Source organism: Pteronotus mesoamericanus, unplaced genomic scaffold (genome assembly GCF_021234165.1).
Source record: "Pteronotus mesoamericanus isolate MK-2021 breed Mesoamerican mustached bat unplaced genomic scaffold, CSHL_Meso_final contig_263, whole genome shotgun sequence".
Taxonomy (NCBI): Eukaryota; Metazoa; Chordata; class Mammalia; order Chiroptera; family Mormoopidae; genus Pteronotus; species Pteronotus mesoamericanus.
This window is the reverse complement of record NW_026555112.1, coordinates 10065676-10086725: the sequence shown is the minus strand read 5'-3', so window position 1 is coordinate 10086725 and position 21050 is coordinate 10065676. Positions and strand designations below refer to the sequence as shown.

Here is a 21050-nt window from a genome sequence, read left to right as displayed (position 1 = left end):
GAAGCACAGAGGGTCACATTTAAGAGGAACCCAAAGAGGTCCACTCCAAGACATATCATAATTAAAATGGCAAATATTAAAGATAAATAGAGAATCTTAAAGGCAGCAAGGGAGAAAGAGGTAGTAACATATAAGGGAGCCCCAGTACAGCTAGCAGCTGACTTCTCAATAAAAACACTACAAGCCAGAAGGGAATGGCAAAATATATTCCAAATAATGAAAAGCAAAGGCCTGCAACCAAGACTGCTCTACCCAACAAGGCTCTCAAAATGAAAGGCGAAATAAGGAGTTTCCCAGATGAAAAAAAGTCTAAATGAATACACCTCCAACAAACCAATATTGCAAAATATGCTAAAGGGACTGCTTTAAGAAGATGAAGAAAAAGAGTCTATGACTACCCAGTTCCTTTCACAGTCACCAATACTTGATATTACCAATATTTTTAATACTTATTAATCTGACAGTGATGTGTTATTTTAATTATTATTTGTTGAAACTAAACCTGTTTTTGTGTATTTCTTGCCTATTTCTATTATTTTTAAAAAGCTTTAAATGACTTTGGTATTCTTTATCTATTTTTTGATTAAATGTAGACTTTTTTTTCCTTAAAAAAACTATTAACCCTTCTTTAGATGTGTTGCAAATATTTTTGTATTCTATTACTTGTCCTTCAACTTTTTTATATGTCTATTACTGTATAGTCTTAAATATTTAGTATAGTCATATTGTCATATCTTACTTTATAGCTTCTGGGTTTGAATATGTTATTTCACGGTAAGAAATATATTATTTTGTATTTTCTCCTAAAACTCTGTAGATTTTACATATTGATTTTTAACTCACCTGAATATTGTTTGTATAATGTGTGGAATAGGGCTCTATATTTATTTCAAGTAATAATGGTTCATGCACCTTATTTGTTGAATAAGCCTTATTTTCCCCATTGATTTGAAATAGCAATTTAATCATATATTACATTGTTAGATATATACATTTGTTTCTAGAATGCTCATTTTATTTCATTGATCTACTTGATTATTTCTGTGCTGGTGTCATGTTTTAATTACTGTGACTTTATAATGAATTTTTTTAACATTTTACAATGGATTTTGACATTTAGAAAATAAATAAAGTCAATCTTCATTTAAAAAAAAGAAAGAAGGAACTCCTACCTTTTGTGACAACATGGGTGGAGCTGGAGAATATTATGCTAAGTGAAATAAGCCAGTCAGTGAAAGACAAATACCATACGATCTCACCTATAAGTGGAATCTGTTCAACAAAATAAACTAATGAATAAAATAAACCACAGGCATGGAAACATGGAACAGACTGAAAGTGACCAGAGGGGAAGACAGTAGTGGAAAGAAGAGGACGGGACTAGACAAAGAACATGTATGAATGACCAGTGGACATGGACAACAGAGAGGGAATTGACTGTGGGAACAGGGGGTGGGGTGGGATGGGTGGAGGAAGGCAAAGGTGGAAAAATTGAGACTACTATAATAGAATAAACATGATTTAAAATATATATAAATAAATAAAAAAAGAAGAAAAAACCACTATGATATATTGACCCTATAATCTTGTACCTGAAACAAAGATTACTGCTTATTTCGTACTGAAAAATAATCCAAGACCTTTAGATTGTAATACTTAGAGGGAGGTATCTGATAATTGATTTGAGCTTGAGAAATATTTTCCTAGGTCACATGTTTTAGTTGAGTGATAAGCTTGCTTTATTAGTGGGATTTTTAGAAATGGTACATATTATGAGGTTGGATAATCTTAGTTTCAGCATTCCAAGTCCGGCCACCCAAATTATGCTCATGGGTTCTTCTCCAATGCCCTCTCCTCCCAAAAGAAAAATGGTAGGAATCTTAATTTATACTGTTTTGTAAGCGAATTGGAGGATATAAAACGCATTTTAATTTTAATTTGTCTTTTATCTAATATCCGTCTCAGTCTCGTTTCACCAACTCCCTTGAATAATATCAGAAAAATATATTTTTACAAATGATAGTCCTGTTAAAATGGGCTTTGTGAAGAAATGGAAAACAGGTTGTGGAGTTAACTGTGGAATTGCAAATCAGACGTATGTTTCTGAGGTGGTGGGCACAGCACTTGCTTTTTAAACCTTTTATAGCTTGTTTTATTTTATGAAAATGTATTTGAACCACAAAAGTGTAGTGAAATGAAAGCATGAAGTGCTAAATACAGCTCGTGAGACTAGGAGGGGGCTTTGTTGTCCCCCTGCATGCTCTTGCTTGTTATTTTCTGTTTCATTATTTTTTTTCCATTGAAGTTTCTGTTCTAAAGAACAAAAACGGCTCTTACTGCCTAGTAACTGATTGTGCCTTATTTTTCATTAGCTCATTAATGGAAAAACAGGTCAGATTGATTATCTGACTGAAGCTCAGGTTAGTTGCTGTTGCTTAAGTCCGGACCTTGAGTACATTGCATTTGGAGACAACAGTGGAACCATTGAGGTATTCAGTTCTAGTCTTCTGTCATTTTGTGCAGTATAGTTATTTATTTAAAATTAACTTGTGCCTGGCATTGTAGACCTATAAAGGTTTTATTTTTTTGGGGATGTTTTTGTATGCCTGTAGATGTGTGTGTGTGTATGTGTACCATCCATTGTGTGTCTTTAGTTAACTGAAAGCACTATGAGATGGAAATTCTGTACCCTTCTGTAGTCTAATTTTAATTTAATATCTTTAGGGTGTAATGCTTGGTTCTTGGTGAGTTTCTTTGTGTTAATTTTCTGTATTTTTCTACTTTGAAGATTTTAGAACTTCTAAACCACAGGATTTTCCGATCTAGGATTGGGCACAAGAACACTGTATGGCACATGCAGTTCACAGATGATGGGAAGACTCTAATCTCAAGCTCTGATGATTCTACAATTCAGGTGAGAGGGAAGATGAACTCTTAAAACATGGAATGCTGACTCTAGCAAAGGAACACGGATTGTGGCTCAAAACTGGCGTGCATTTTAAACATTTCTTTAACGTCGTATTACTTTGGGCATACATTCAGACTCTGCACATGGGTTTAGATAAAACCCATTTGTGTTTCACATCCTTCTGTGGGTGAGGCAGGCGATTCGACTTAGAACCTTCTACTGGAAGGTTTTTTATTTTGCAAATCAAGGATTTATTTGAATTCTCCCATCTGCCTTGGTATTTTGATTTGTATCACTAAATATACCTTTTGCTACATTTATGTAATTTTATAGTAGTAAAATGTCATTGACATAATCTCATTCTTTCCTTTTGAGGATAAAATGTTTATTACAGGGATGAAATCTTGTGAAAAAAGAATAGTTTACCATAATGAATGATTGTGGATATAGAGATCTTAAGCCTACTATATGTTCTTTTAAAATTTATTTTTATCAAAGTTTCAATGAACATTCAAGTCTGAAGCAATTCTGATTCCTAATCTTTCTCTCTGGAAGATTCTAGTTTTCTTTTTCTACATTTCATGTTTTTATACTGTGCTCTGTTTTTCAAAGAGTTTTCCTCAGCTTTATTTTCTAATCCTTTCATTGAGTTTTTTATTTCTCCCTTTATATGTTTAATGCCAGAGAGTCCATTCTTATTGTTTATTGCTTTTGAAGAGCACTGTGTTTTCATTTCATAGGTGAGCTATCTTACTTCTCTGAGGATTGATGGATACATATAATATATAAGTTGGTACTTGGATATAATATAGATAGTTATATCTAAGTTTTTTCCTGAAAATTTAATTTTTCTGCATAGTTGCTATTCCTTCCTAGTTTTCTTCTGTTTGGTTGTTTTGGACCTTTATTTATTTTTTAAGATTTTATTTACTTATTTTTAGAGGGAGGGGAAGAGAGGGAGAAAGAAAGGGAGAGAAACATTGATTGGTTGTTCTCGCACACCTCAAATCGGGGATCGAGCCCACAACCTAGGCATGTGCCCGGAGCAGGAATCAAACCTGCCACCTTTCGCTTTGCGGGGCGACGCCCAACCCACTGATCCACATCTGTCAGGGCTGGCCTTTTATTTTAAAGGCCACCTTCATCTATGTAGTAATCATTTTCTACCAGAGATGGGCACTGAAAAGCTGATTGAAAGTTTTGTGTGTTGACTGAGACCCTCTCTTAAAGGTGATTTGGATGAGGAACTTTGTGGTCAGTAGTATCTTTAGGTCTTTTGTCTTGGTCTTGTCAGATACGGCTGAAGGTTGTTAGAGCTAAGTGAGGGAAGAGAACTGGGGGTCAGTTAGGGTCTCAGCGTTTAGTATGTAAACCTTCACTTGAATCGCTGTTCTCAACTGTAATCCTGTCCTTGGTTATGCTGGTGCCCTTTAATCCAGAGGTTGTTCTCTCTGGTTTGTTTTCCCTGTCTGTAGGAGCATTATTCTGGGTTTTGTTTTGTTTGTTTTTTTTTTTTTTTCCCCCTCATAGTAACTTTGGGATTCAGTGACAGTTTTTTTCTTTTTTACAATAAGTAATTTTCTTGAACTCTGAAGGAGTAGGGGAGGCCAGCATTTCTTACCTCCCGGCTCTGCAGCTCCTCCTTCTGTTGTTTTCATGAAGCATTAAAAATAGGGCCTGTTCTCTTGAGATCTCTTTGCTCTGGTCCCTTCCCTCACCTTTTTTAGGCCTCCTCTTTTCTTTGGGGCCATCATCCTTGTGCAACTCAATTTGGATTCTGTTCCCAGCAGTTTCTCCTCATTGTAGGGTTGGGCAGGTTAATTTTGAGAGTTTGTAGGGCCCAGACTGCTTGGCCCTTCCAGACTGCACCACAGTCACCTTGCACTCAGTTTCTGCGGCTCTTCCGTTGGTCCACTGCACTTCCCAGTGCATGTCACTTGGTTCTCAGATTTTTCTCTTTTACATCGGTCAGGCTCCCCAAGCTTCCCTCTGCTTCTTCCCACACAGATACTATTACCATGTAGATCTTAGAGCTCTCAGTTTGCCTTACTCTCTTGCATCTTGGGGTTTGTGGGGATACTTTGTCATGTAACATGATCTTGTTATTTATGTGGTCTGTGCATTTTTGGTTTTGCTATTTCAGTTGCTTTGTCTGCTTTCAGTGGAAGCTTTGGGGAAATTAAAAAAAGAAAACTGCCTGCTTTGCAGCCATTTTCCCAGAATTCCTAATACTTCTGTTCTTAGCCCCACCCTCATTCCCACCTCTGGATATACTTAGTGACTGACTTAGTGATTTCTGAGTATTTGGGAGTTCCGTAGTGTTAATTTTGTTGCTTTTGTCCTTCTCTAATGCTTTTAGGATTCTGTTTTCTTGGTTCTGCTAAGTCAGTTATCTTCTCCTGCTTTCCAGCCTCTAACATTTTACCTTTTATTCCCCATTCTCTTGACTTTGTCTCTTTAGTAGAGTTTTAGAAGTGAAGGAGATGAATACATATTCCCAGTGGAAGTTACTATATATATTTAATTTAGTATCTATATATGTATATGTATGTGTGTATATATGTGTTATGTTGGTGATAATAAGAATGATTTACACTATTAAAAGCTATTTTGGAAAAAAACTTTTTATGAAACTTTGTGAGTCCTATATGATTAGAAAGAAATTTGGCTTCAGTACAGAAACTTATTTATTGTAGGCTCCCATGATACTGGTGTATAGCTATGAAACTCAGTGTAATACTCATCTTTCTTTCTTTCCAGATGGCTTTGAAATGGGTAAAACTAAACTACATCTGATGAAATTCTGCTGAGACATTGTACACTCTATAGCCTTTCTGTCAGAAGCTCAATTCATAGGTTTTATGACCTGCCTAAAGATTAGATTTTTTCAGCCAGAGGGAGAAATAATTTCTAGGAATATTTTCAGGATTGGTGTTAGATTATTTTTAGAAATATGAGTTGTGTTTCGTCCTCTAGTCCAGTAAAGCCCGGAAAGTAGGAGGAGGGAACTGGGAAGTTCCCAGTGGGAACGGTCTAGGTAGGGTATTTTATGTTTCTTTGTACAGGTTCCTTTCTTTTCTGATATGATTTAGAGGGCCAGAAAAGCCTCTCTTTCTTCCCTCTCCCCTGATATAGCTCATTGGGTTCTTAAAATACTGAAATTCCCAATTCTCTTGAAGTCATTCTCATTTCCAGCTCCTCTTGCTGCGATAGAAGATTCCCTGTTCTGCTGTCCTGCTTCTGTGGACGAGCACTCAGACGGGAGAGACGGAGAGAACCTGAGAGCAAGGGCTGGCCGGGGGGGGCAGCTGCTGAGTGTGGAGGATAAAGGGGTAAAGAAGGGGGAGGCGGGGGTGTCATTTCTTTTACAATTTTGCCTAAGCCTGTTAGGAAAAGCCTTGAAGACATTTCTGCTGTTTAACCTTCAACAGTCAAAACCAGATCTAGAATATTACTCGTATGTGTACCTGTGGTGGTGGCTGATTTTTCAAAATAGAAGAAAATTCTGTTGGAGCCTGCCTGATTGTCCACAGCTCATGAATCAAGCTTGACCGGGCTCTCTGGGCTGTTTCGTCGAATATCTTCCCAGCCTTTTTTCTCTGCTGTTCCTCTTTCATTTCTTATACTCCAGCCAGATTTTAGCCTATATAATCTTTCCGTGTTTTCCTGCTCCTGTGTTTTAACTCTAGCATTCATTTCCTTTGTTTGAAATGCCCTCCACAGTGTGTGAATCATACTTCAAACCATTCCTCAAGCCTGCTTTGAGTGTGTTCTCTCCATCAAGTCTTCTCTGAGGAATTGCTTTTTTGAATTCCACAGAATCTGTGTCTGTATCATTAGAGCTTCTATTGTTTGTTTATTTTTGGCATATCTCATTTTCTTTGTTAGACCTTTAATTTTCTTAATGCTAGATCCTTGTTTCATTTGTATATGCCTCACTCACATAGAGGTGCTAAGTAAATATTTGTTTTATTAATTTTGACTTAAAATTAATTTGACTCTAAATATAGTTGCTTTGATTTAGTAATTAAGGATTCTGTACATGGACATGACATAGAAATAAAATTTCTGTTTACCTATATGCCTCATGTATGTCTGTATGGCTTATTTTGTGCCAGTCACTTGTATTATTTCCATTTCTTCTTTCCTTTTTCCTGAAGAGTTCTTCCTGGAGCTCCATGTGAAAAATAATGTACTATATAAACATTTTTGAGGATTGCATTAGGTTATAGCTAAGATCTCTGAATCTTGGAAATTCTATGACCTTGTTTGAAGCTCTTCTGGTCAGTTGACCTTGCGAGGCAAGGACCAGTAGGATTCAGTAGCTTTGGCAGAGCTAGAATCTGCAGACTTGCCTGGCTTGTGAGGTTAGAAATCTGTAAATAGGTGATTGGGATAATTTTCTCTGGAAAATTTAATCAGATGGTGAGCTCACTGGCATATTGTGGCTTTTCTCCATCTTCTGGTGTAATTAACTGCTCTCTAAGCAACTGAAGAAAACAAATTTTATTTATGAGGAAAATTATTTTATTTTACCCCAGTCAAGTTATTTAACTTCAAGTTTTCTCATCTCTGTCCGTAAAATGGGAACACCATATTTCTTCTTGGTACTTTTCTTTGTTTTACTGAAATGCAATGAGGATAAAAGACTTTAAATGGGAGCATTTGAGATCTTGCTCCCAGGCATATGTCTTCAGTTTGACTCAGATAAATTCATAAAATAAAAAAAAGACTTTAAACAAGTGAGCACATTCTTCCCTACCCCTCCAATGGGGTATTATGAGGAGAGGGTTATAATAGACTTATTTCTCTGATATTCAGGTATGGAATTGGCAATCAGGGGATTATATCTTTCTGCAAGCCCATCAGGAAACAGTGAAAGACTTTAGGCTCTTGAAAAATTCAAGACTGCTTTCCTGGTCATTTGATGGAACGGTGAAGGTAATTTGAAGAACAGATTTCTTTTTAAAAAAGTATTCTAATGTTGCAGTGATCATATTGTGATAGCCAAAAGCAGATGGATGATAAGTAACTACTTATATTTTCAAATTTGTTTTCTCATGCTTGTCATAAGTTTATTGCAGTCACCTACATCTGCTTTGTGTGCATGAGCTTTTGTACTGAAAGGGCACGGAAAGAGGTCAAACCACAATTGAGCTAAAGCTCTTTTTCATAGGTCTGTCTTCTAGCTGATTATGTTCAGTAATACAAAATGTTCTTAAGTATCAACTTCTGAGTTTTTCTTTGAAGGTATGGGATATTACTACTGGAAAAGTAGAGAAAGACTTTGTCTGTCACCAGGATACAGTTCTTTCTTGTGATATTTCTCCTGATGCTACCAAGTTTTCGTCCACCTCTGCTGACAAGACTGCAAAGGTGGGTCAGTCAGTTGAAATGTGCATGCATAAAACTTTGGTATTTGTTATGTATTATGGGTCCAAATAATGTACAAAGTGACTAAGTTTCTGACTGCATGTCTGTCATATTTTGTGAGTTTTTCGAGGGTTTCCTTTGACATTTAGTCTTTTTGTCTTTTACTGATCAAATGCAATCGAAGGCATATCATAGTCAATAAAAAAGTATTGAGAAAGGTTTACATTTAATTGTATATTCACAGTAAGTTTTTATATAATCGATATAAGTTGATGCTTCTGAAAAATCACATTCCAGTGAAATAATGCTGCCTTTTGGGGATATCGAATACTCCATTCTCTTCTTTTTTATCCATCTTTGTTAATGGCATTATTATCTACCTATCTTTCCAAGAACCTTGGAATTGCCTAGGACTCTCCTGTCTTTTGTGCTCTGTTCATTACTTCTCAATGTCTCTTGGATCCTCCTCCTTTCCTTGCTCCCACTCTTAAGACCAGGCTCTCTTCCTTCCTTGGTGGCCCTGCCTCTGGTCAGTAGCTCCTCCAGTTTATCTTTCCTTGCTGCTGTCTGCGTCCCTGCTGAAACACCTCTGTGACCTGATGGTTTGTAAGCCAGATTCATAGCTCATCACCATCTCTTTCTGCTACATTGTTCCCTATGTGCTGGGCTACTTCTCCCTAGTCTTTTTGTGCATGCTGTTAACTTTGGCTCAACACAGCCTTTCACTCCTTTTTTACCCTGAAGCGTTATGACTCATTCTTCCAGACCTAGGTTTGATGTCAGCTCTTCAGGGAACCCTTTCCTGGCCCTCAGGCAGGATTAGCTGCTGCACCGTCAGTGTGCCCATGACAGATTACTCACATTTGTTAGAGCATTTACTTCACACAACTGTTCACTTAACCACTCATAAGCCAGTATTCCTGATTAAATTACAGATTTTTCAAGGGCAGGGACTTTACCCAGTTCATCTTTGTACCACCAGATCTTAGCACACAATGCCAGGGAGATGGTAGTTTTGAGCATATGCGTGTTGAATGGAGGTGACAGAACCATGAGGGAGAATATTGGAAGGAAAAGAACTGCGTTTGACTGCCAGGATCATAGGATAGTATAGTGACTACGCTTTAAGGAACACTTGCCATATGTTAGGCCCTGTGCTAGGAATTTCACTCTCTATTATTTAATCTTCACATCATAGGTACTGTTGTCTCCATTTGACAGATGCAGAAACTGAAGCTACAGTGTCTTATGTGGGTTGTCCTAGGCCACAGGGGACTAGTAGATAGTGGAGCCAGGACTCACACTCAAGTCTGCTTCAACACCACAGACCAGCCTTAACTCACTCACTGTTGTTCTTCCTTCTAAATCTAAAGTTAACAACTTTGGTTCTTGAGCCGAAGTGAACTTGAGTAATTAAAGAGAAAGTAAAAAATAAACAAGGTTGTGAGTGGGAACTTGGGCCTCCCATGGAAGTCTATGAACTGATGAATGCTAGAACTTCCATGTGATTGACTCAATGGTTAACTGGCACTTGAGGCAGGGTTTGCAAATGCTTATTTTGAATGTATTTACTGTTCCTAAGCAATCCTAATTGTCTTCCAGATTTGGAGTTTTGAACTCCCTGCGCCTCTTCATGAACTGGAGGGCCACAAAGGCTGTGTGCGCTGCTCTGTCTTCTCTGTGGACAGTACCCTGTTGGCAACTGGAGATGACAATGGAGAAATCAAGGTAGGGTGTTCGCAGACATGAAGGCTCTTCGTGTTGCTTGGGCAAGCCCTCTGCACCACTTTGGGGACCTTCGCTAATGTGACAAGAAAGCACCGGTCCTGGGTTCTGGATGGACGAGGCATTCTTTGTTTTGTTTCTTGTGCACGTTATGGTCACAGAAGCACTGTACTGCAGAAGAGAATTCATTTTAGAGTGAATCATTTCCTATGTATGTGAGGAGGCAGGTGCCCCAGTTATTAACAGTTGGTTCTCTGCTCTTAGCTTGAGAGTGAGTCATCTTAATTATTGGACCTAAACCAAAGGTTGTTTTTAGTGGCAGAATATGAGGAATATAATTTCGTAAATCATTATCTAGATTATAAATGAAGGGTATATTCTGCTGTTTTCAGCACTGAAAGAAAACACCTCCTTAAGCACTCTACCCATTAGCAAGTCAACCTTGACAGTGGGGCCTGTGGCGGGCCTCAGGGGACTGCCAGCCTCTGGTTGTGTTAGAAGGATTGGACACTTGATTGGAGGAGGGTCTCGTTGTTCATTTTTTCTTTCTTTTCTTTTTTTTTTTTTTTCAAAGAAGGAGTTAAAATTTCAGGAATAGGTATGTAATGCAGAAGAATGAGAGAATATGCAGTTGGCAGAAATACAGGCGTTACCAGATAGGCTTTGCGGAAAACGATTCTCCTGCTTGAGGACTAAGTAAAGAATCTCTATTCCATTCTTAAAAATACCACCTCCTCTGAAGTGGCAGGGCTGCTTGGGGAACATTCATTTTGCTAAGCTCTCATCTTGGATGAAATGGCTCCTTTACTGGTTATGAGGCAGTGTTTCATTTTTCAGAAAACCCTGAAGGAAAAAATGGTCTTATCTTATGTCTAGCTGTCTTGCTGAATTCCTCCTAATGAGTTTTTCCATTTGATTCTTTTTTGTTTTTTTGGCACTTTTATAGCTTTATTTATTCCTTTATCATTCATTAATTAATATTACTCTATTAAGGTATAATTAACATGTAAAAAGTTGTACACAGTTGGTGTATACAGTTCAGTGGGTTTGGGGATAAGTATACACCCTTGAGACCATCACCGCCATCAGGCCACAGACATCTTTATCACCTCCCAAAGTTCCCTCCCATCCTCTTTATTATTATTATTATTATTATTTTCCTTGTCAGTAGTAATAACACTTAACATAAGATCTACGTTCTTAGAAAATTTTAAATACACAATACAGTGTATATATCTTGCATAGCAAACTTTGTATTCTTTGGCCATGACCTTCCCATTTTCTCTTCCTCTTAGCCTATGACAATCACAATTCTATTTTCTGTTTTATGAGTTTGACTATTTTCAATTGCATGTAATTCTTCTGGATTTTCTAGGGATACATTTACAAATGATGGCTTTGATATTTTTATGCCTCTATTTTTAATCTGATAGGCATTTCTTTGAAAAATTGGAGTACTTCTTATATATTGTCACTGGAAATAAATGGAAATTGTAGCATCTGTAAGTAATTAGGTTGTTTATACATCTAGGTTTTTTTTTAACTTAGTGTTTAATATACATACTTAACATTTGAATGACATCTGTCACATTCAAAGTGGTATATCTTAGACTACAATTCTTTTTTAAAAAAATTTATTGGGGTGACAGTTCTTCGTTTTTTTGAGGTAGTTTTTGTTAGGTCTTCTTTGTTTATTTCTTGTTTCTCCCACTATTCTCTTTTTATTAAATGAAAAGAGTCACAGTATTATTTTTTGGATTATAGTCAATGATAAATATTGTAAGTAAGGCATTTTTTAAAAAAAATTTGAACAGGAGAGATTACAATCTAAAAAATTTCTAAGGTTATCACTAACTTGCAATTACATTTTAAAGAAAGATTTCTAAATATGTTTCAGATGAGATAGAGGTATATAAAAAAATTTCTGGGTAATCCTATTAATGAATTGTGTGCATCATGTTTGTGTAGATATGGAATGTGTCAAACGGTGCGCTTCTTCATTCGTGCCCTCCAATTTCCATAGAAGAAGGAGCTGCTACCCACGGAGGCTGGGTGACCGACCTCTGCTTTTCTCCAGATAGCAAAATGCTTGTCTCTGCTGGAGGCTATCTTAAGGTAAGAGTGCATTAAAGACTGAAAGAAAAGAACAGCCTATATCCCATTTTCCAAGCTTCCTTTTTCTCTGTTGGTCCTCATACAGCCCAGCAGAGTGGAAGGGCAATTCCTGTTACTCCCATTTTGCAGGGATGAGCCTGAGAGATGTAAGGCTGCTTTCCTAGATCTGGTGGAAGTTCTCGTGGCAGTGCTGGGGATGCTCTTGGTCCAGAGCTCTCACACTGCCCTGTACAAAGTCTTAGGTGATCAGAATGACTAGTGAGTGGGGTGTTTAACCTAATTTTAATTTCTATCTCATAATTATTAACTATTTGGGTTGAAAGTCTTTTAAAAAAATTCTGAAATTTATTAGTAGTAATAGCAATAGTAGTAGTGGTGGTTGCAGTATTAGTAACAATAGCAGGAACATATTGCAAGTTTACAAAATGCTTTACTTACATCATCTCATTAGCTAGTTTTGTGAGGCTTAAATTTTATTATCTTTGGTTTATAGGTGAGAAAACTGATGCTCATGGAGAAATGTGTCTTCCCTAAAATTGTGTAGTTAGTAAGTTGGCGTATACAAGCTTATGAGTGACTACTGGGGCCAAGGCTGGAGTGGGTCTTGGTGCCTCAGGGTCATTTTTTGGTGCTTGGATCTATTAATCCATCCACTCAAAAAGATGTGTTACGTGCCCAACTGTGTACCGAGACACTGCTATGTGGCACGATGTTTAAACTTGGTTCGTGCCAGCAGGTTCCTTATAGTTTATGGGGGAAGCAGACAGTAAACAAAATCTCTGGAGTGTAGGAGGGGTTCTGGGACCTGTCTGCATAAGGATAGTAAAGGCCCAAAGGAGAGGAATGAACAGTTCTACCTTTGGGAGTTAGCAGAGGCTTTCTGTGGAGGGGGATGCTTGAGGTGAGCCTGTTGAATATTGGTCTGCTTAGAAAAGGGGTAGAAGATGATGCTATGTATTGTACTGACCACTTAAAATAGATCCCTCATAAATTAGATCTATGATACTGTTATCCCTTACTGATGACATTCAAATATAAGAAGGAGATGATTATAATTGTCTAACACAGTGTAGATGTTAAAAAATATTTGAATGAACGAGTCAAAGTTTTTGGTAATACGAGACCCATGCAATTGTAATTTTACTCAACATAAAAATTTAGCTTATCAGAAAGATAAGAGGGCAGTTTTTAGCTCTATGAGAGGATGTACGTTACGATTCCTGTACGTTTGCATTTAAAATACAATACTGTGTACAGCATGTAGCATTAAGCTGTCTCTTTTTGGCATGCCTTGATTTAGTCACTAGGGAATTGTGAGACTGTCAGCGCTTGTCCTCCTTTAACATAAGGATAAACTTCGTCTGCTCTGAGGATGGTGCTTAGAATGGCGGCATTGCGGTTTTTGTGTTGGGAGCTGGGAGTCTTGCCTGATCTTGATTAACTGCTAAAAAACTGCTTTGACTCTGAGCTTCTAGAGACCATGTCGTTTGATGCTGCTGGCCCGCTGGAAGGCTGTTCTGTAATCGTGAGTCTGGCTTATGAGATGTGATAGAGATCAATGACTAGATTTCCAGAGTTCTTGGAGAACTTTAAAATAAAGCACCAGGTAGAAAGCTGTACTGTAGGGGTTAATGCCTTCAGGGTGGAAGGCCCCATCGCCTGTGTATTCAGTGTGTGTGTTTGTGACAGTCAGGCTGCTCCTCCCTCTGGTTAAGCTGATTGTGAGGGAGCCCTGCCTGCATCTACCCAGCATGTTAATGAGATGATCCAAAGCACAGAGCAAATTAAAAGTAAAAAGGAGCAGCTGCTGTAGTGTCCAAGAAAATAGGCCTTTTGAGTCTGTTTACTTTAGAATCCAAGCTGTATAAATTGAATGTCCATAAGATAAAGTAGGTATCCAATAGCTAGAAAGCTCTTAACTCTCAAAATTGTTCCTATTTGTAAATTTAAAAAATACTGTAATTTAGCTCTTTACCTGTGTTATGCCACAGGGTATATACTGATAGAGTGACAAGAAACCCCCATTAATGCATACTCACGAGGGGAAAAGTGGGTTTAAAATATGGAATATGTGGCAATGAGTGCAGGTTTGCCATTACTTAGAGGCAGCAGAGGGGAGTGGTCAGGAGTGAGCCTTGGGGCACACTGACCGAATTTAAAGCCTGGCTCTGCTACTCATTAGCTTTGTTAAGTTAATGTTCGTATTAATCACAAGATTATTTAAACTCTCCATACCTCTGTTTTCTTACCTGTAAAATGGGCACAATAATTTCTACCGTATAAGGTCGGGAGGATTAAAGCATTTATAGTAGTATTGTGTACCCTGAGTAAATGTTAGCTGTGATTTAAAAAAAAAAAAATTCAGTTTATTTCTTCGAGCAGTTTTAGGTTCATAGCAAAATTGAGCAGTATGTACAGAGTTCCACTACAGCCTCGCTCCACACATACACAACCTTCCCCACTATCAACATCCCACCCCAGAGTGGTGCATGTTACAATTGATGAATGTTCATTGACACATCCTTATCACCCAGAGTCCGTGGTTTACATCAGGGCTCATGCTTAGTGTTGTTCATTCTATGAATTTTGACAAATGTTTAATGGCATGTGTCCACCTTGGAGTATCATACAGAGTAGTGTCGCTGCCCTAAAAATGCCCTGTACTAGGTATCACTTTAATATCATTGCTTTTTAGTGCACACTCAAATTAGGGGCTGGTGGAGTGTTTCAAAGTACAAGGGTCTGTTTTAACAGAGGTACAGGTGGCAGAAGCATTGATGGGGAAGCCAGAGACTCGCACCTCTGCCACCTGCTTGGCAGGGTCACGTTGGGTGATGAGGCCTGTCTTCTCTCAGAACCCTGGTTTCCTTATGTGTAAAATGAGGTGGTTCCTGGGTGGCCCTTTAGGGCCCACTGCCTCTCTGATTTGCCCCTTGCAGCTGAAAACTGAGTCTTCTCTCATGTAGGTGGAATGTGTCCTCTGCTGTCTTGATTACATTGCTGCTTTACAAAGCAAAATTGTCAATTCTGGAAGATTTCAAGTTAGTACATGTTGCTTCAGTGAGGTTTACTGAAGTCCATGGGATGTACTTTTACTAGTTATTATTACTGATAGTGAACACGAAAACCAACTCAGCCAGATGTGCAAGGCATAGTGCGAGGCACCGCCATGGATGTGAAAGTGAGTCACACCGTTACTGCGTTCATAATACTCAGAATCTTGACATACGTGAGCCCTTTTCAAAAGGTGTTCATGTACTGTGTCTCTTTTGCCCTCATTTTAGCTGTGACATATATGGGTAAGCTTTATGATCTGTTTGGTAAATGAATGTAAACATTGTTACAGTCTTAGCAAATTCAGTAATTGGGAGGAGAAAAGAAGGACTTGGCCAGAGCACCTGCCATGTCTGAGGTGTTCACTATTTGTTTAACACACACATGCATAGAGTGTTTTAAATTTAAACTTGATCACCAGCTCTTCAGTCACTCCTGGTGAAAGGGAAGATTCAGTAGAGAGGACCCGTAGCCCCTATTATGAATAGTTTTGGTGTCTGCCAGAATACCAGTTTGTGTCTGCAAAGAGGCATTTTTAGAGAACAGAAGGCATTCTTCTGTCCATTCCACTGAGGGCCTGCAGGCAGGAGAGCTTGGTCCTGCTATGGCCATAGTGGACTTTGTGTGGCCTTGTGTCTGATGCTCTCAACAGGCTGTGCGTTTCGTCAGTACACTTTGAGTGCAGATAGGTGTAGGGTAGCTGGGAGGCAGTCACCAGGGTTGATCAGGAAAGGCGGGTCTGGTTATAATAACTGTATTCAGCATTAAACGTTAGACTGCTTTCCTGCTGTTTGCTTAAAGTTTGGGCATGGGGAGGTGACAGAGTGAAGGATCTGGCTGGCACTACAGATTGTCACACAGTATAATTACCAGTCTAATGGGAATTTTATTTTTCTCCTAACAGTGGTGGAATGTTGTCACTGGGGAATCCTCACAGACCTTCTACACAAATGGAACCAACCTTAAGAAAATACATGTGTCCCCTGACTTCAAAACATATGTGACTGTTGATAATCTTGGTATTTTATATATTTTACAGATTTTAGAGTAAGATAGTTAAACATTAATGTACGTTGAACTCTTTTAAATTTTGAATTGGAAAAAATTGTGATGAACTCTGAATATCAACTTTTATAAAGCTGTGAATTGTTTTGCAGTATTCCATTCACTACAAAAGCGTTTGTGGTTGGGTGAATAATACTAATGTAGCTTTTTTCCAAATGAACATACTTTTTATCTTGTTTTTCATAATCATCATCATTATTTTTAACAGTTTGTCTTTAAGATGCAAATGAAAATGTAAATATGTTCCTTACTATATACTGTTTGTACAATTATCTCTTGATACAGTCAAATTGGTTGACATAATTAATGAGGAGAATTCGAAGGAAATATGTGTGTTTAACACGATCATTATGAGGGGCTGTGCCTTGGATTAGCGGCGGCCTGATTTCCCAACCGCACTTACCCCACCGGGGTATAGTTTTCCCAAATACAATCTTCGAGCTTATTTGCACTCCCTAAATTTGCTTTAAAAATATTGTGTCTGTGTGCACAATTTTCAATATTTCCTTTAATTCATTAGGTAAGTGAGTCTTGGATTTTGAAAGTTCTTTCTGTGAAGTAAAAATTATGTGTGTTGGAGAGAGTAGATCTTACTGGCCTGTCTTTTTCTCACTAGCTGAGGGGCAGCCAGTGCTGTAGCTGGGCTCCAGTAGTCAGCCTCTGAGCGGGGCACTCGCCTGCTCCCTGATTTTTTTTACGTACCAGACCTTTTTCTTAATCTTTACTTTTTTCTCTTTTTAAAAGCAGTTGCTCCACAGTTAAATGTTAGTAAATCAGATTAATTGGGGAGAAGCCAATCTTAGTAAGTTTTAATAACAATTTTTCTAAGAAATATAAAATAGTAAGAAATCATTTTCTTCTAATTCCATTTACTTTTAGATGAATGGCATTGCCAGTGCTATTCTCTTAGTGAATTTTAGGACCAGGAGTCATTGTGACTTTGGATGGTGTCAACCTGTAACCCTCCAATGAGAGTCTATCTTCCTTCTCTTCTCTCCTTATCTGCTTCCTTTCCCTCCCTCCCTCCACGGTTAATCAGAAAAGGTAGCTTCTGACAGGGAAAAAGCCCATCAGCATCAATGATCAGTTTGGGTTTTTTTTTTTTGATCTCTAGATTAGGAACCTTGATTGCAGCTTAAATCTAAACATTTTTCCAGAAATATATTGTTAAGGAAAATGCTGCTAAATTAATAATAGATGTGCTTGTCACATTATAAAAGAAAACACCCAAAAATCAAAAATTGTTGTTGCTGTAGCAGAGTATTAAGGGTAACAGTAAGTAGGCCGTGAATCAGTTTCTTTTTAAATTTTATTTTTATTTTTAAATTGATTTGAGAGAGGGAGAGAGGAAGAGAGAGAAATATCGATTTGTTTGGGAGAGAGAGAAATACCGATTTGTTGTTCCACTTATTTATGCACTCATTTGTGCCCCGACCGGGAATTGAATATTGGGACACTGCTCTAACAACTGAGCTACCCAGCCAGAGCCTGTGAACCAGTTTTGATTGTTATTGCATATTAATAGATATGGGTAGGCAGGGGGATTAGACCACTCCAGACGTATTTTTAGATTAGATGTTCCTATTTAGCATTTCAGAGAACCATATAGTGAATAAAATCTTTCATATTGTTAAGGAAGTGTTTGGTTTTTTTTGTTTTTTTTTTTTTTAAACGATGGGTTGAGGAACTAGTTATAGACTTACTGTGATTTAAGCAAATATAATGTGAAATCTTAATTTTGTAAAAGAAATTTCTGTACATGGTATGTTTTGCTTAGAGTATCCACATCATAATTTGATCTGTATACAGTGTTTAGGAACTCATTTACAGCTCAGAGTATAAAGTATTAACTTTTGGAATTAACCAAACTTGACTGTCAACAAATATCAACAAACATCGGCTTTTAAAAGGCCTTGATTGGCCTTTGTCTGACAAATAAATGAGAAAGAACAATGGGAAGAAAGACAAGGTAACAGGGGCGTGAAGAAGAGCCTAGTAGGATGCAGCCGTACATTTCCTGGCAGCTCAAGTGCTCAGTCAAGGGAGGCATGGCTTTGCACTGGCAGGTAAGCATTTTCATGCATTTTTTTGTATTGGAAATTATATCACATTTTATAAAATTTTTTTTACATTGTATGTGTCTTGTATGTTTGGATAACTGTTAGTTTTGTATTTATGATACAGTTTACATGATTTTTTTTGTCTTGGTATAAATTTTAATACATGAATTAAAAAAATTTATAAAAATAAAATTCCAAAAAGTACTTTTGAAAAACATTTTCAGATTGTTTCAGACTCCTTGTTTGTCCTCTGTTGCTTAGAAAACAAATGTGAAAGATTCTTCAAAATAAATCCATCAACCTTTTTATGATGTTTTATCAGCTATGTGTAATTCAATTCTATCAAAATTTTCTGTCTCCCCAGTCCGTCTGATTGCTGCCTGGTGTATCTGGCATGGAGAAGATCCTGTAAAGAATATAAATCACTTTTTTATTCCTTCATTCAGTAAATATTTATTGAGCTCTCCCATGTGCCTGGCATTTTTGTGGGTGATGGGGATGTAGGAGTGAGTAAAATGGAGTCCTTGCTCCATTGCAGTTGGGTGCTAGGGAGAGGTGGATGAAAAGTAAATAAGTAAAATCTATAGTGTATTCGTCGTAATAATATCAGTTGCAATGTTGTATGTAAATGAGGAGGGGAAGGGTTACAGTGTTAGATGGAATTGCTCATTGGGAAGGTGACAGCTGAGTACAGACCTGAAAGGTGAGGGAATGAGTCATGCAGGTGTGTGGAGAGCATGCCCCAGCGAGAGTACAGCAGTGCAAAGACTTGAACATGGGATGGGTTAGTCTGTCTTGAACCAGCGAGGAGCCAGTGTGGCCGGAGAAGACCGAGCGCGGGGAGCACAGTAGGAGGTGCACTGTGGAGGACCTCCCGGAGCTCGTGGGTGGGTTGTGGCACTGGAGGGATCTGACTCATGGGAGCCAGTTGACAGGCCATGGCAGAAGCAAGGAGACCTATGAGAAGCTTTGCAATAATCTGGGCAAAATGAAGGCAGCCGGACAAGAGTAGCAGCAGTAAAGGTTGTAACAAGTTGGATTCTGGATATATTTTGAAGATAAGAGTTAATGGGTTGGATAGAGGGTGAGAGAGACAATTCAAGAATAATACCAAGGTTTTGACCTGTTGGGTTTGAAGAATTAGAAGAACTGAGTTGCCATTAAATGAGATGAAGAACACAAAGAAAGGAGCAGGTTTTCGGGTACAGTAGGTCATTCGGTATCCAAGCGGAGCTGTTGAGTAGATGGTTGGATAAAAGGGTCTGGAGTTACTGAGAAAAATCTGTGATGGAGATAGAAATCACGAGAGGTGCCGGTGAATCAGTGGCTCTTGAAACCACAAAATCAGAAGAGAGCAGCAACGAAATGGGTGTAGAAGAGGCTCAGGACTAGGTCTTAGGCTGGTGAGACGAGGGACCAGCACAGAGGGGCTGAGAAGGACCAGCAAAGACTAAAAACTGCAATTTAGTGTGGTATGTGTAATGATGCAGTGGGTGTGGGTTCCTTCGCTCACCGTGATCTTGGGCAGAATTCCTCTAATGGTTGATTGGTTCAGCCACCTATCCCAGATGCCTTGAATGTGTATTGAATGCCAGGTACTATTTTAAGCAGCAGCCAAAGCAGTAAATACATACATTTTAGTTGTGGGGGAGATTAGGGATGACAGATAATAAGGAAGTAAGAAAATATCAGCCCCTGTCTTATCTGTGAAATGCTTCTCAGGGTTGTTGTAAGGATTTAATAAGATAATGCTCATGAAGTGCTTATCCCAGTGCTTGGACCAAGACAGTGATCAGTGAGAAATGCTTGGTGCTGTTTGAGTCCCATCATCTTGCAACAGGTTCCCAACTGCCGTCTCTGCCACCAAATGCTGGGCATGCTCTGTGCTCTCTTGCTTCTGTGGCTTTGTATACATTCTTCTCTCTTCCATCCTGTCCCCCTCACCCCACCTAATTTTTTTTTTCTTCCCAATTCCTTCTTATTTTTCATATATCCTTTAAGGTGGCCTTTGTGCTGTCTGGTAGCACCCATTTTTTCTCTTACATGGCTTTTAGTGCCCTGTGTTGTTTACTTTTTTGAGTCCCTCATTAGATCGGAAGTTCTGTGAAAGCTAGGTCTGTGCCTTTGATATCAGGGTCTCACATAAGCTTGGTTCCAGTTGGAGTCTCAGTACATGTTGGCGGATGACTGAAACTGCAGTGTGCCCACATGCCCAGAGCACGTTCTGTGCTCCCCCTCTGCCTGAGGACAGCACGAGGCTGTCAAATTAAGGTGTAGCCCATCACCGGCATTTTCTTCACCTTCCTTTCCATTTTAGTTTGGCATTTTATTGTCAAGCAGCATTAGGGAAAAGCAAAACTTTTTTTGGATAGAAAAGATTTGCTTCCAAATTATATGAAATGAATTAACATATCTCTGGAGTGTTTATGTTGCCAAGTATGGCAATCTATTACTCAACAAATGTTTTATATGTTGTTATAATTTACTTACTGACCTTTAGAGAAAGAAAATGATTTTGTAATAATTCTTAGTCTCTGAACATTATCACTTGAATAAATTTCCTTGCACATAACCCCTCCCCTTAAGACCACAGATACACAGTTATTAAATTGTCTGCATTAGGAAATCAGCTGCTGTTGGGCTGTGAGTTTAACCAGAGAAATGTGTCATATACATTCATGTGGAAGGGGCAGAAGAATTTGTATCAAACCTGGGACTCAGCAGAGACCAAGGCTTTGAAGCCCTTTGAT

At 38.3% G+C, this 21050-nt stretch overlaps 1 protein-coding gene across 1 annotated transcript in view; it reads left to right on the top strand.

Annotated features, from left to right (window-relative positions):
• Positions 1-16265, top strand: part of APAF1 (apoptotic peptidase activating factor 1) — an 83801-nt gene extending 67536 nt beyond the window's left edge. Inside the window, exons 21-27 of the mRNA XM_054574661.1 lie at positions 2373-2489; positions 2789-2914; positions 7730-7849; positions 8159-8284; positions 9884-10009; positions 11975-12121; positions 16080-16265. Coding sequence (XP_054430636.1) covers positions 2373-2489; positions 2789-2914; positions 7730-7849; positions 8159-8284; positions 9884-10009; positions 11975-12121; positions 16080-16226 — 909 coding nt within the window. The 3' untranslated portion in view covers positions 16227-16265. The remainder of the gene's footprint in view (positions 1-2372; positions 2490-2788; positions 2915-7729; positions 7850-8158; positions 8285-9883; positions 10010-11974; positions 12122-16079) is intronic.
• Positions 16266-21050: the final 4785 nt, after the last annotated feature.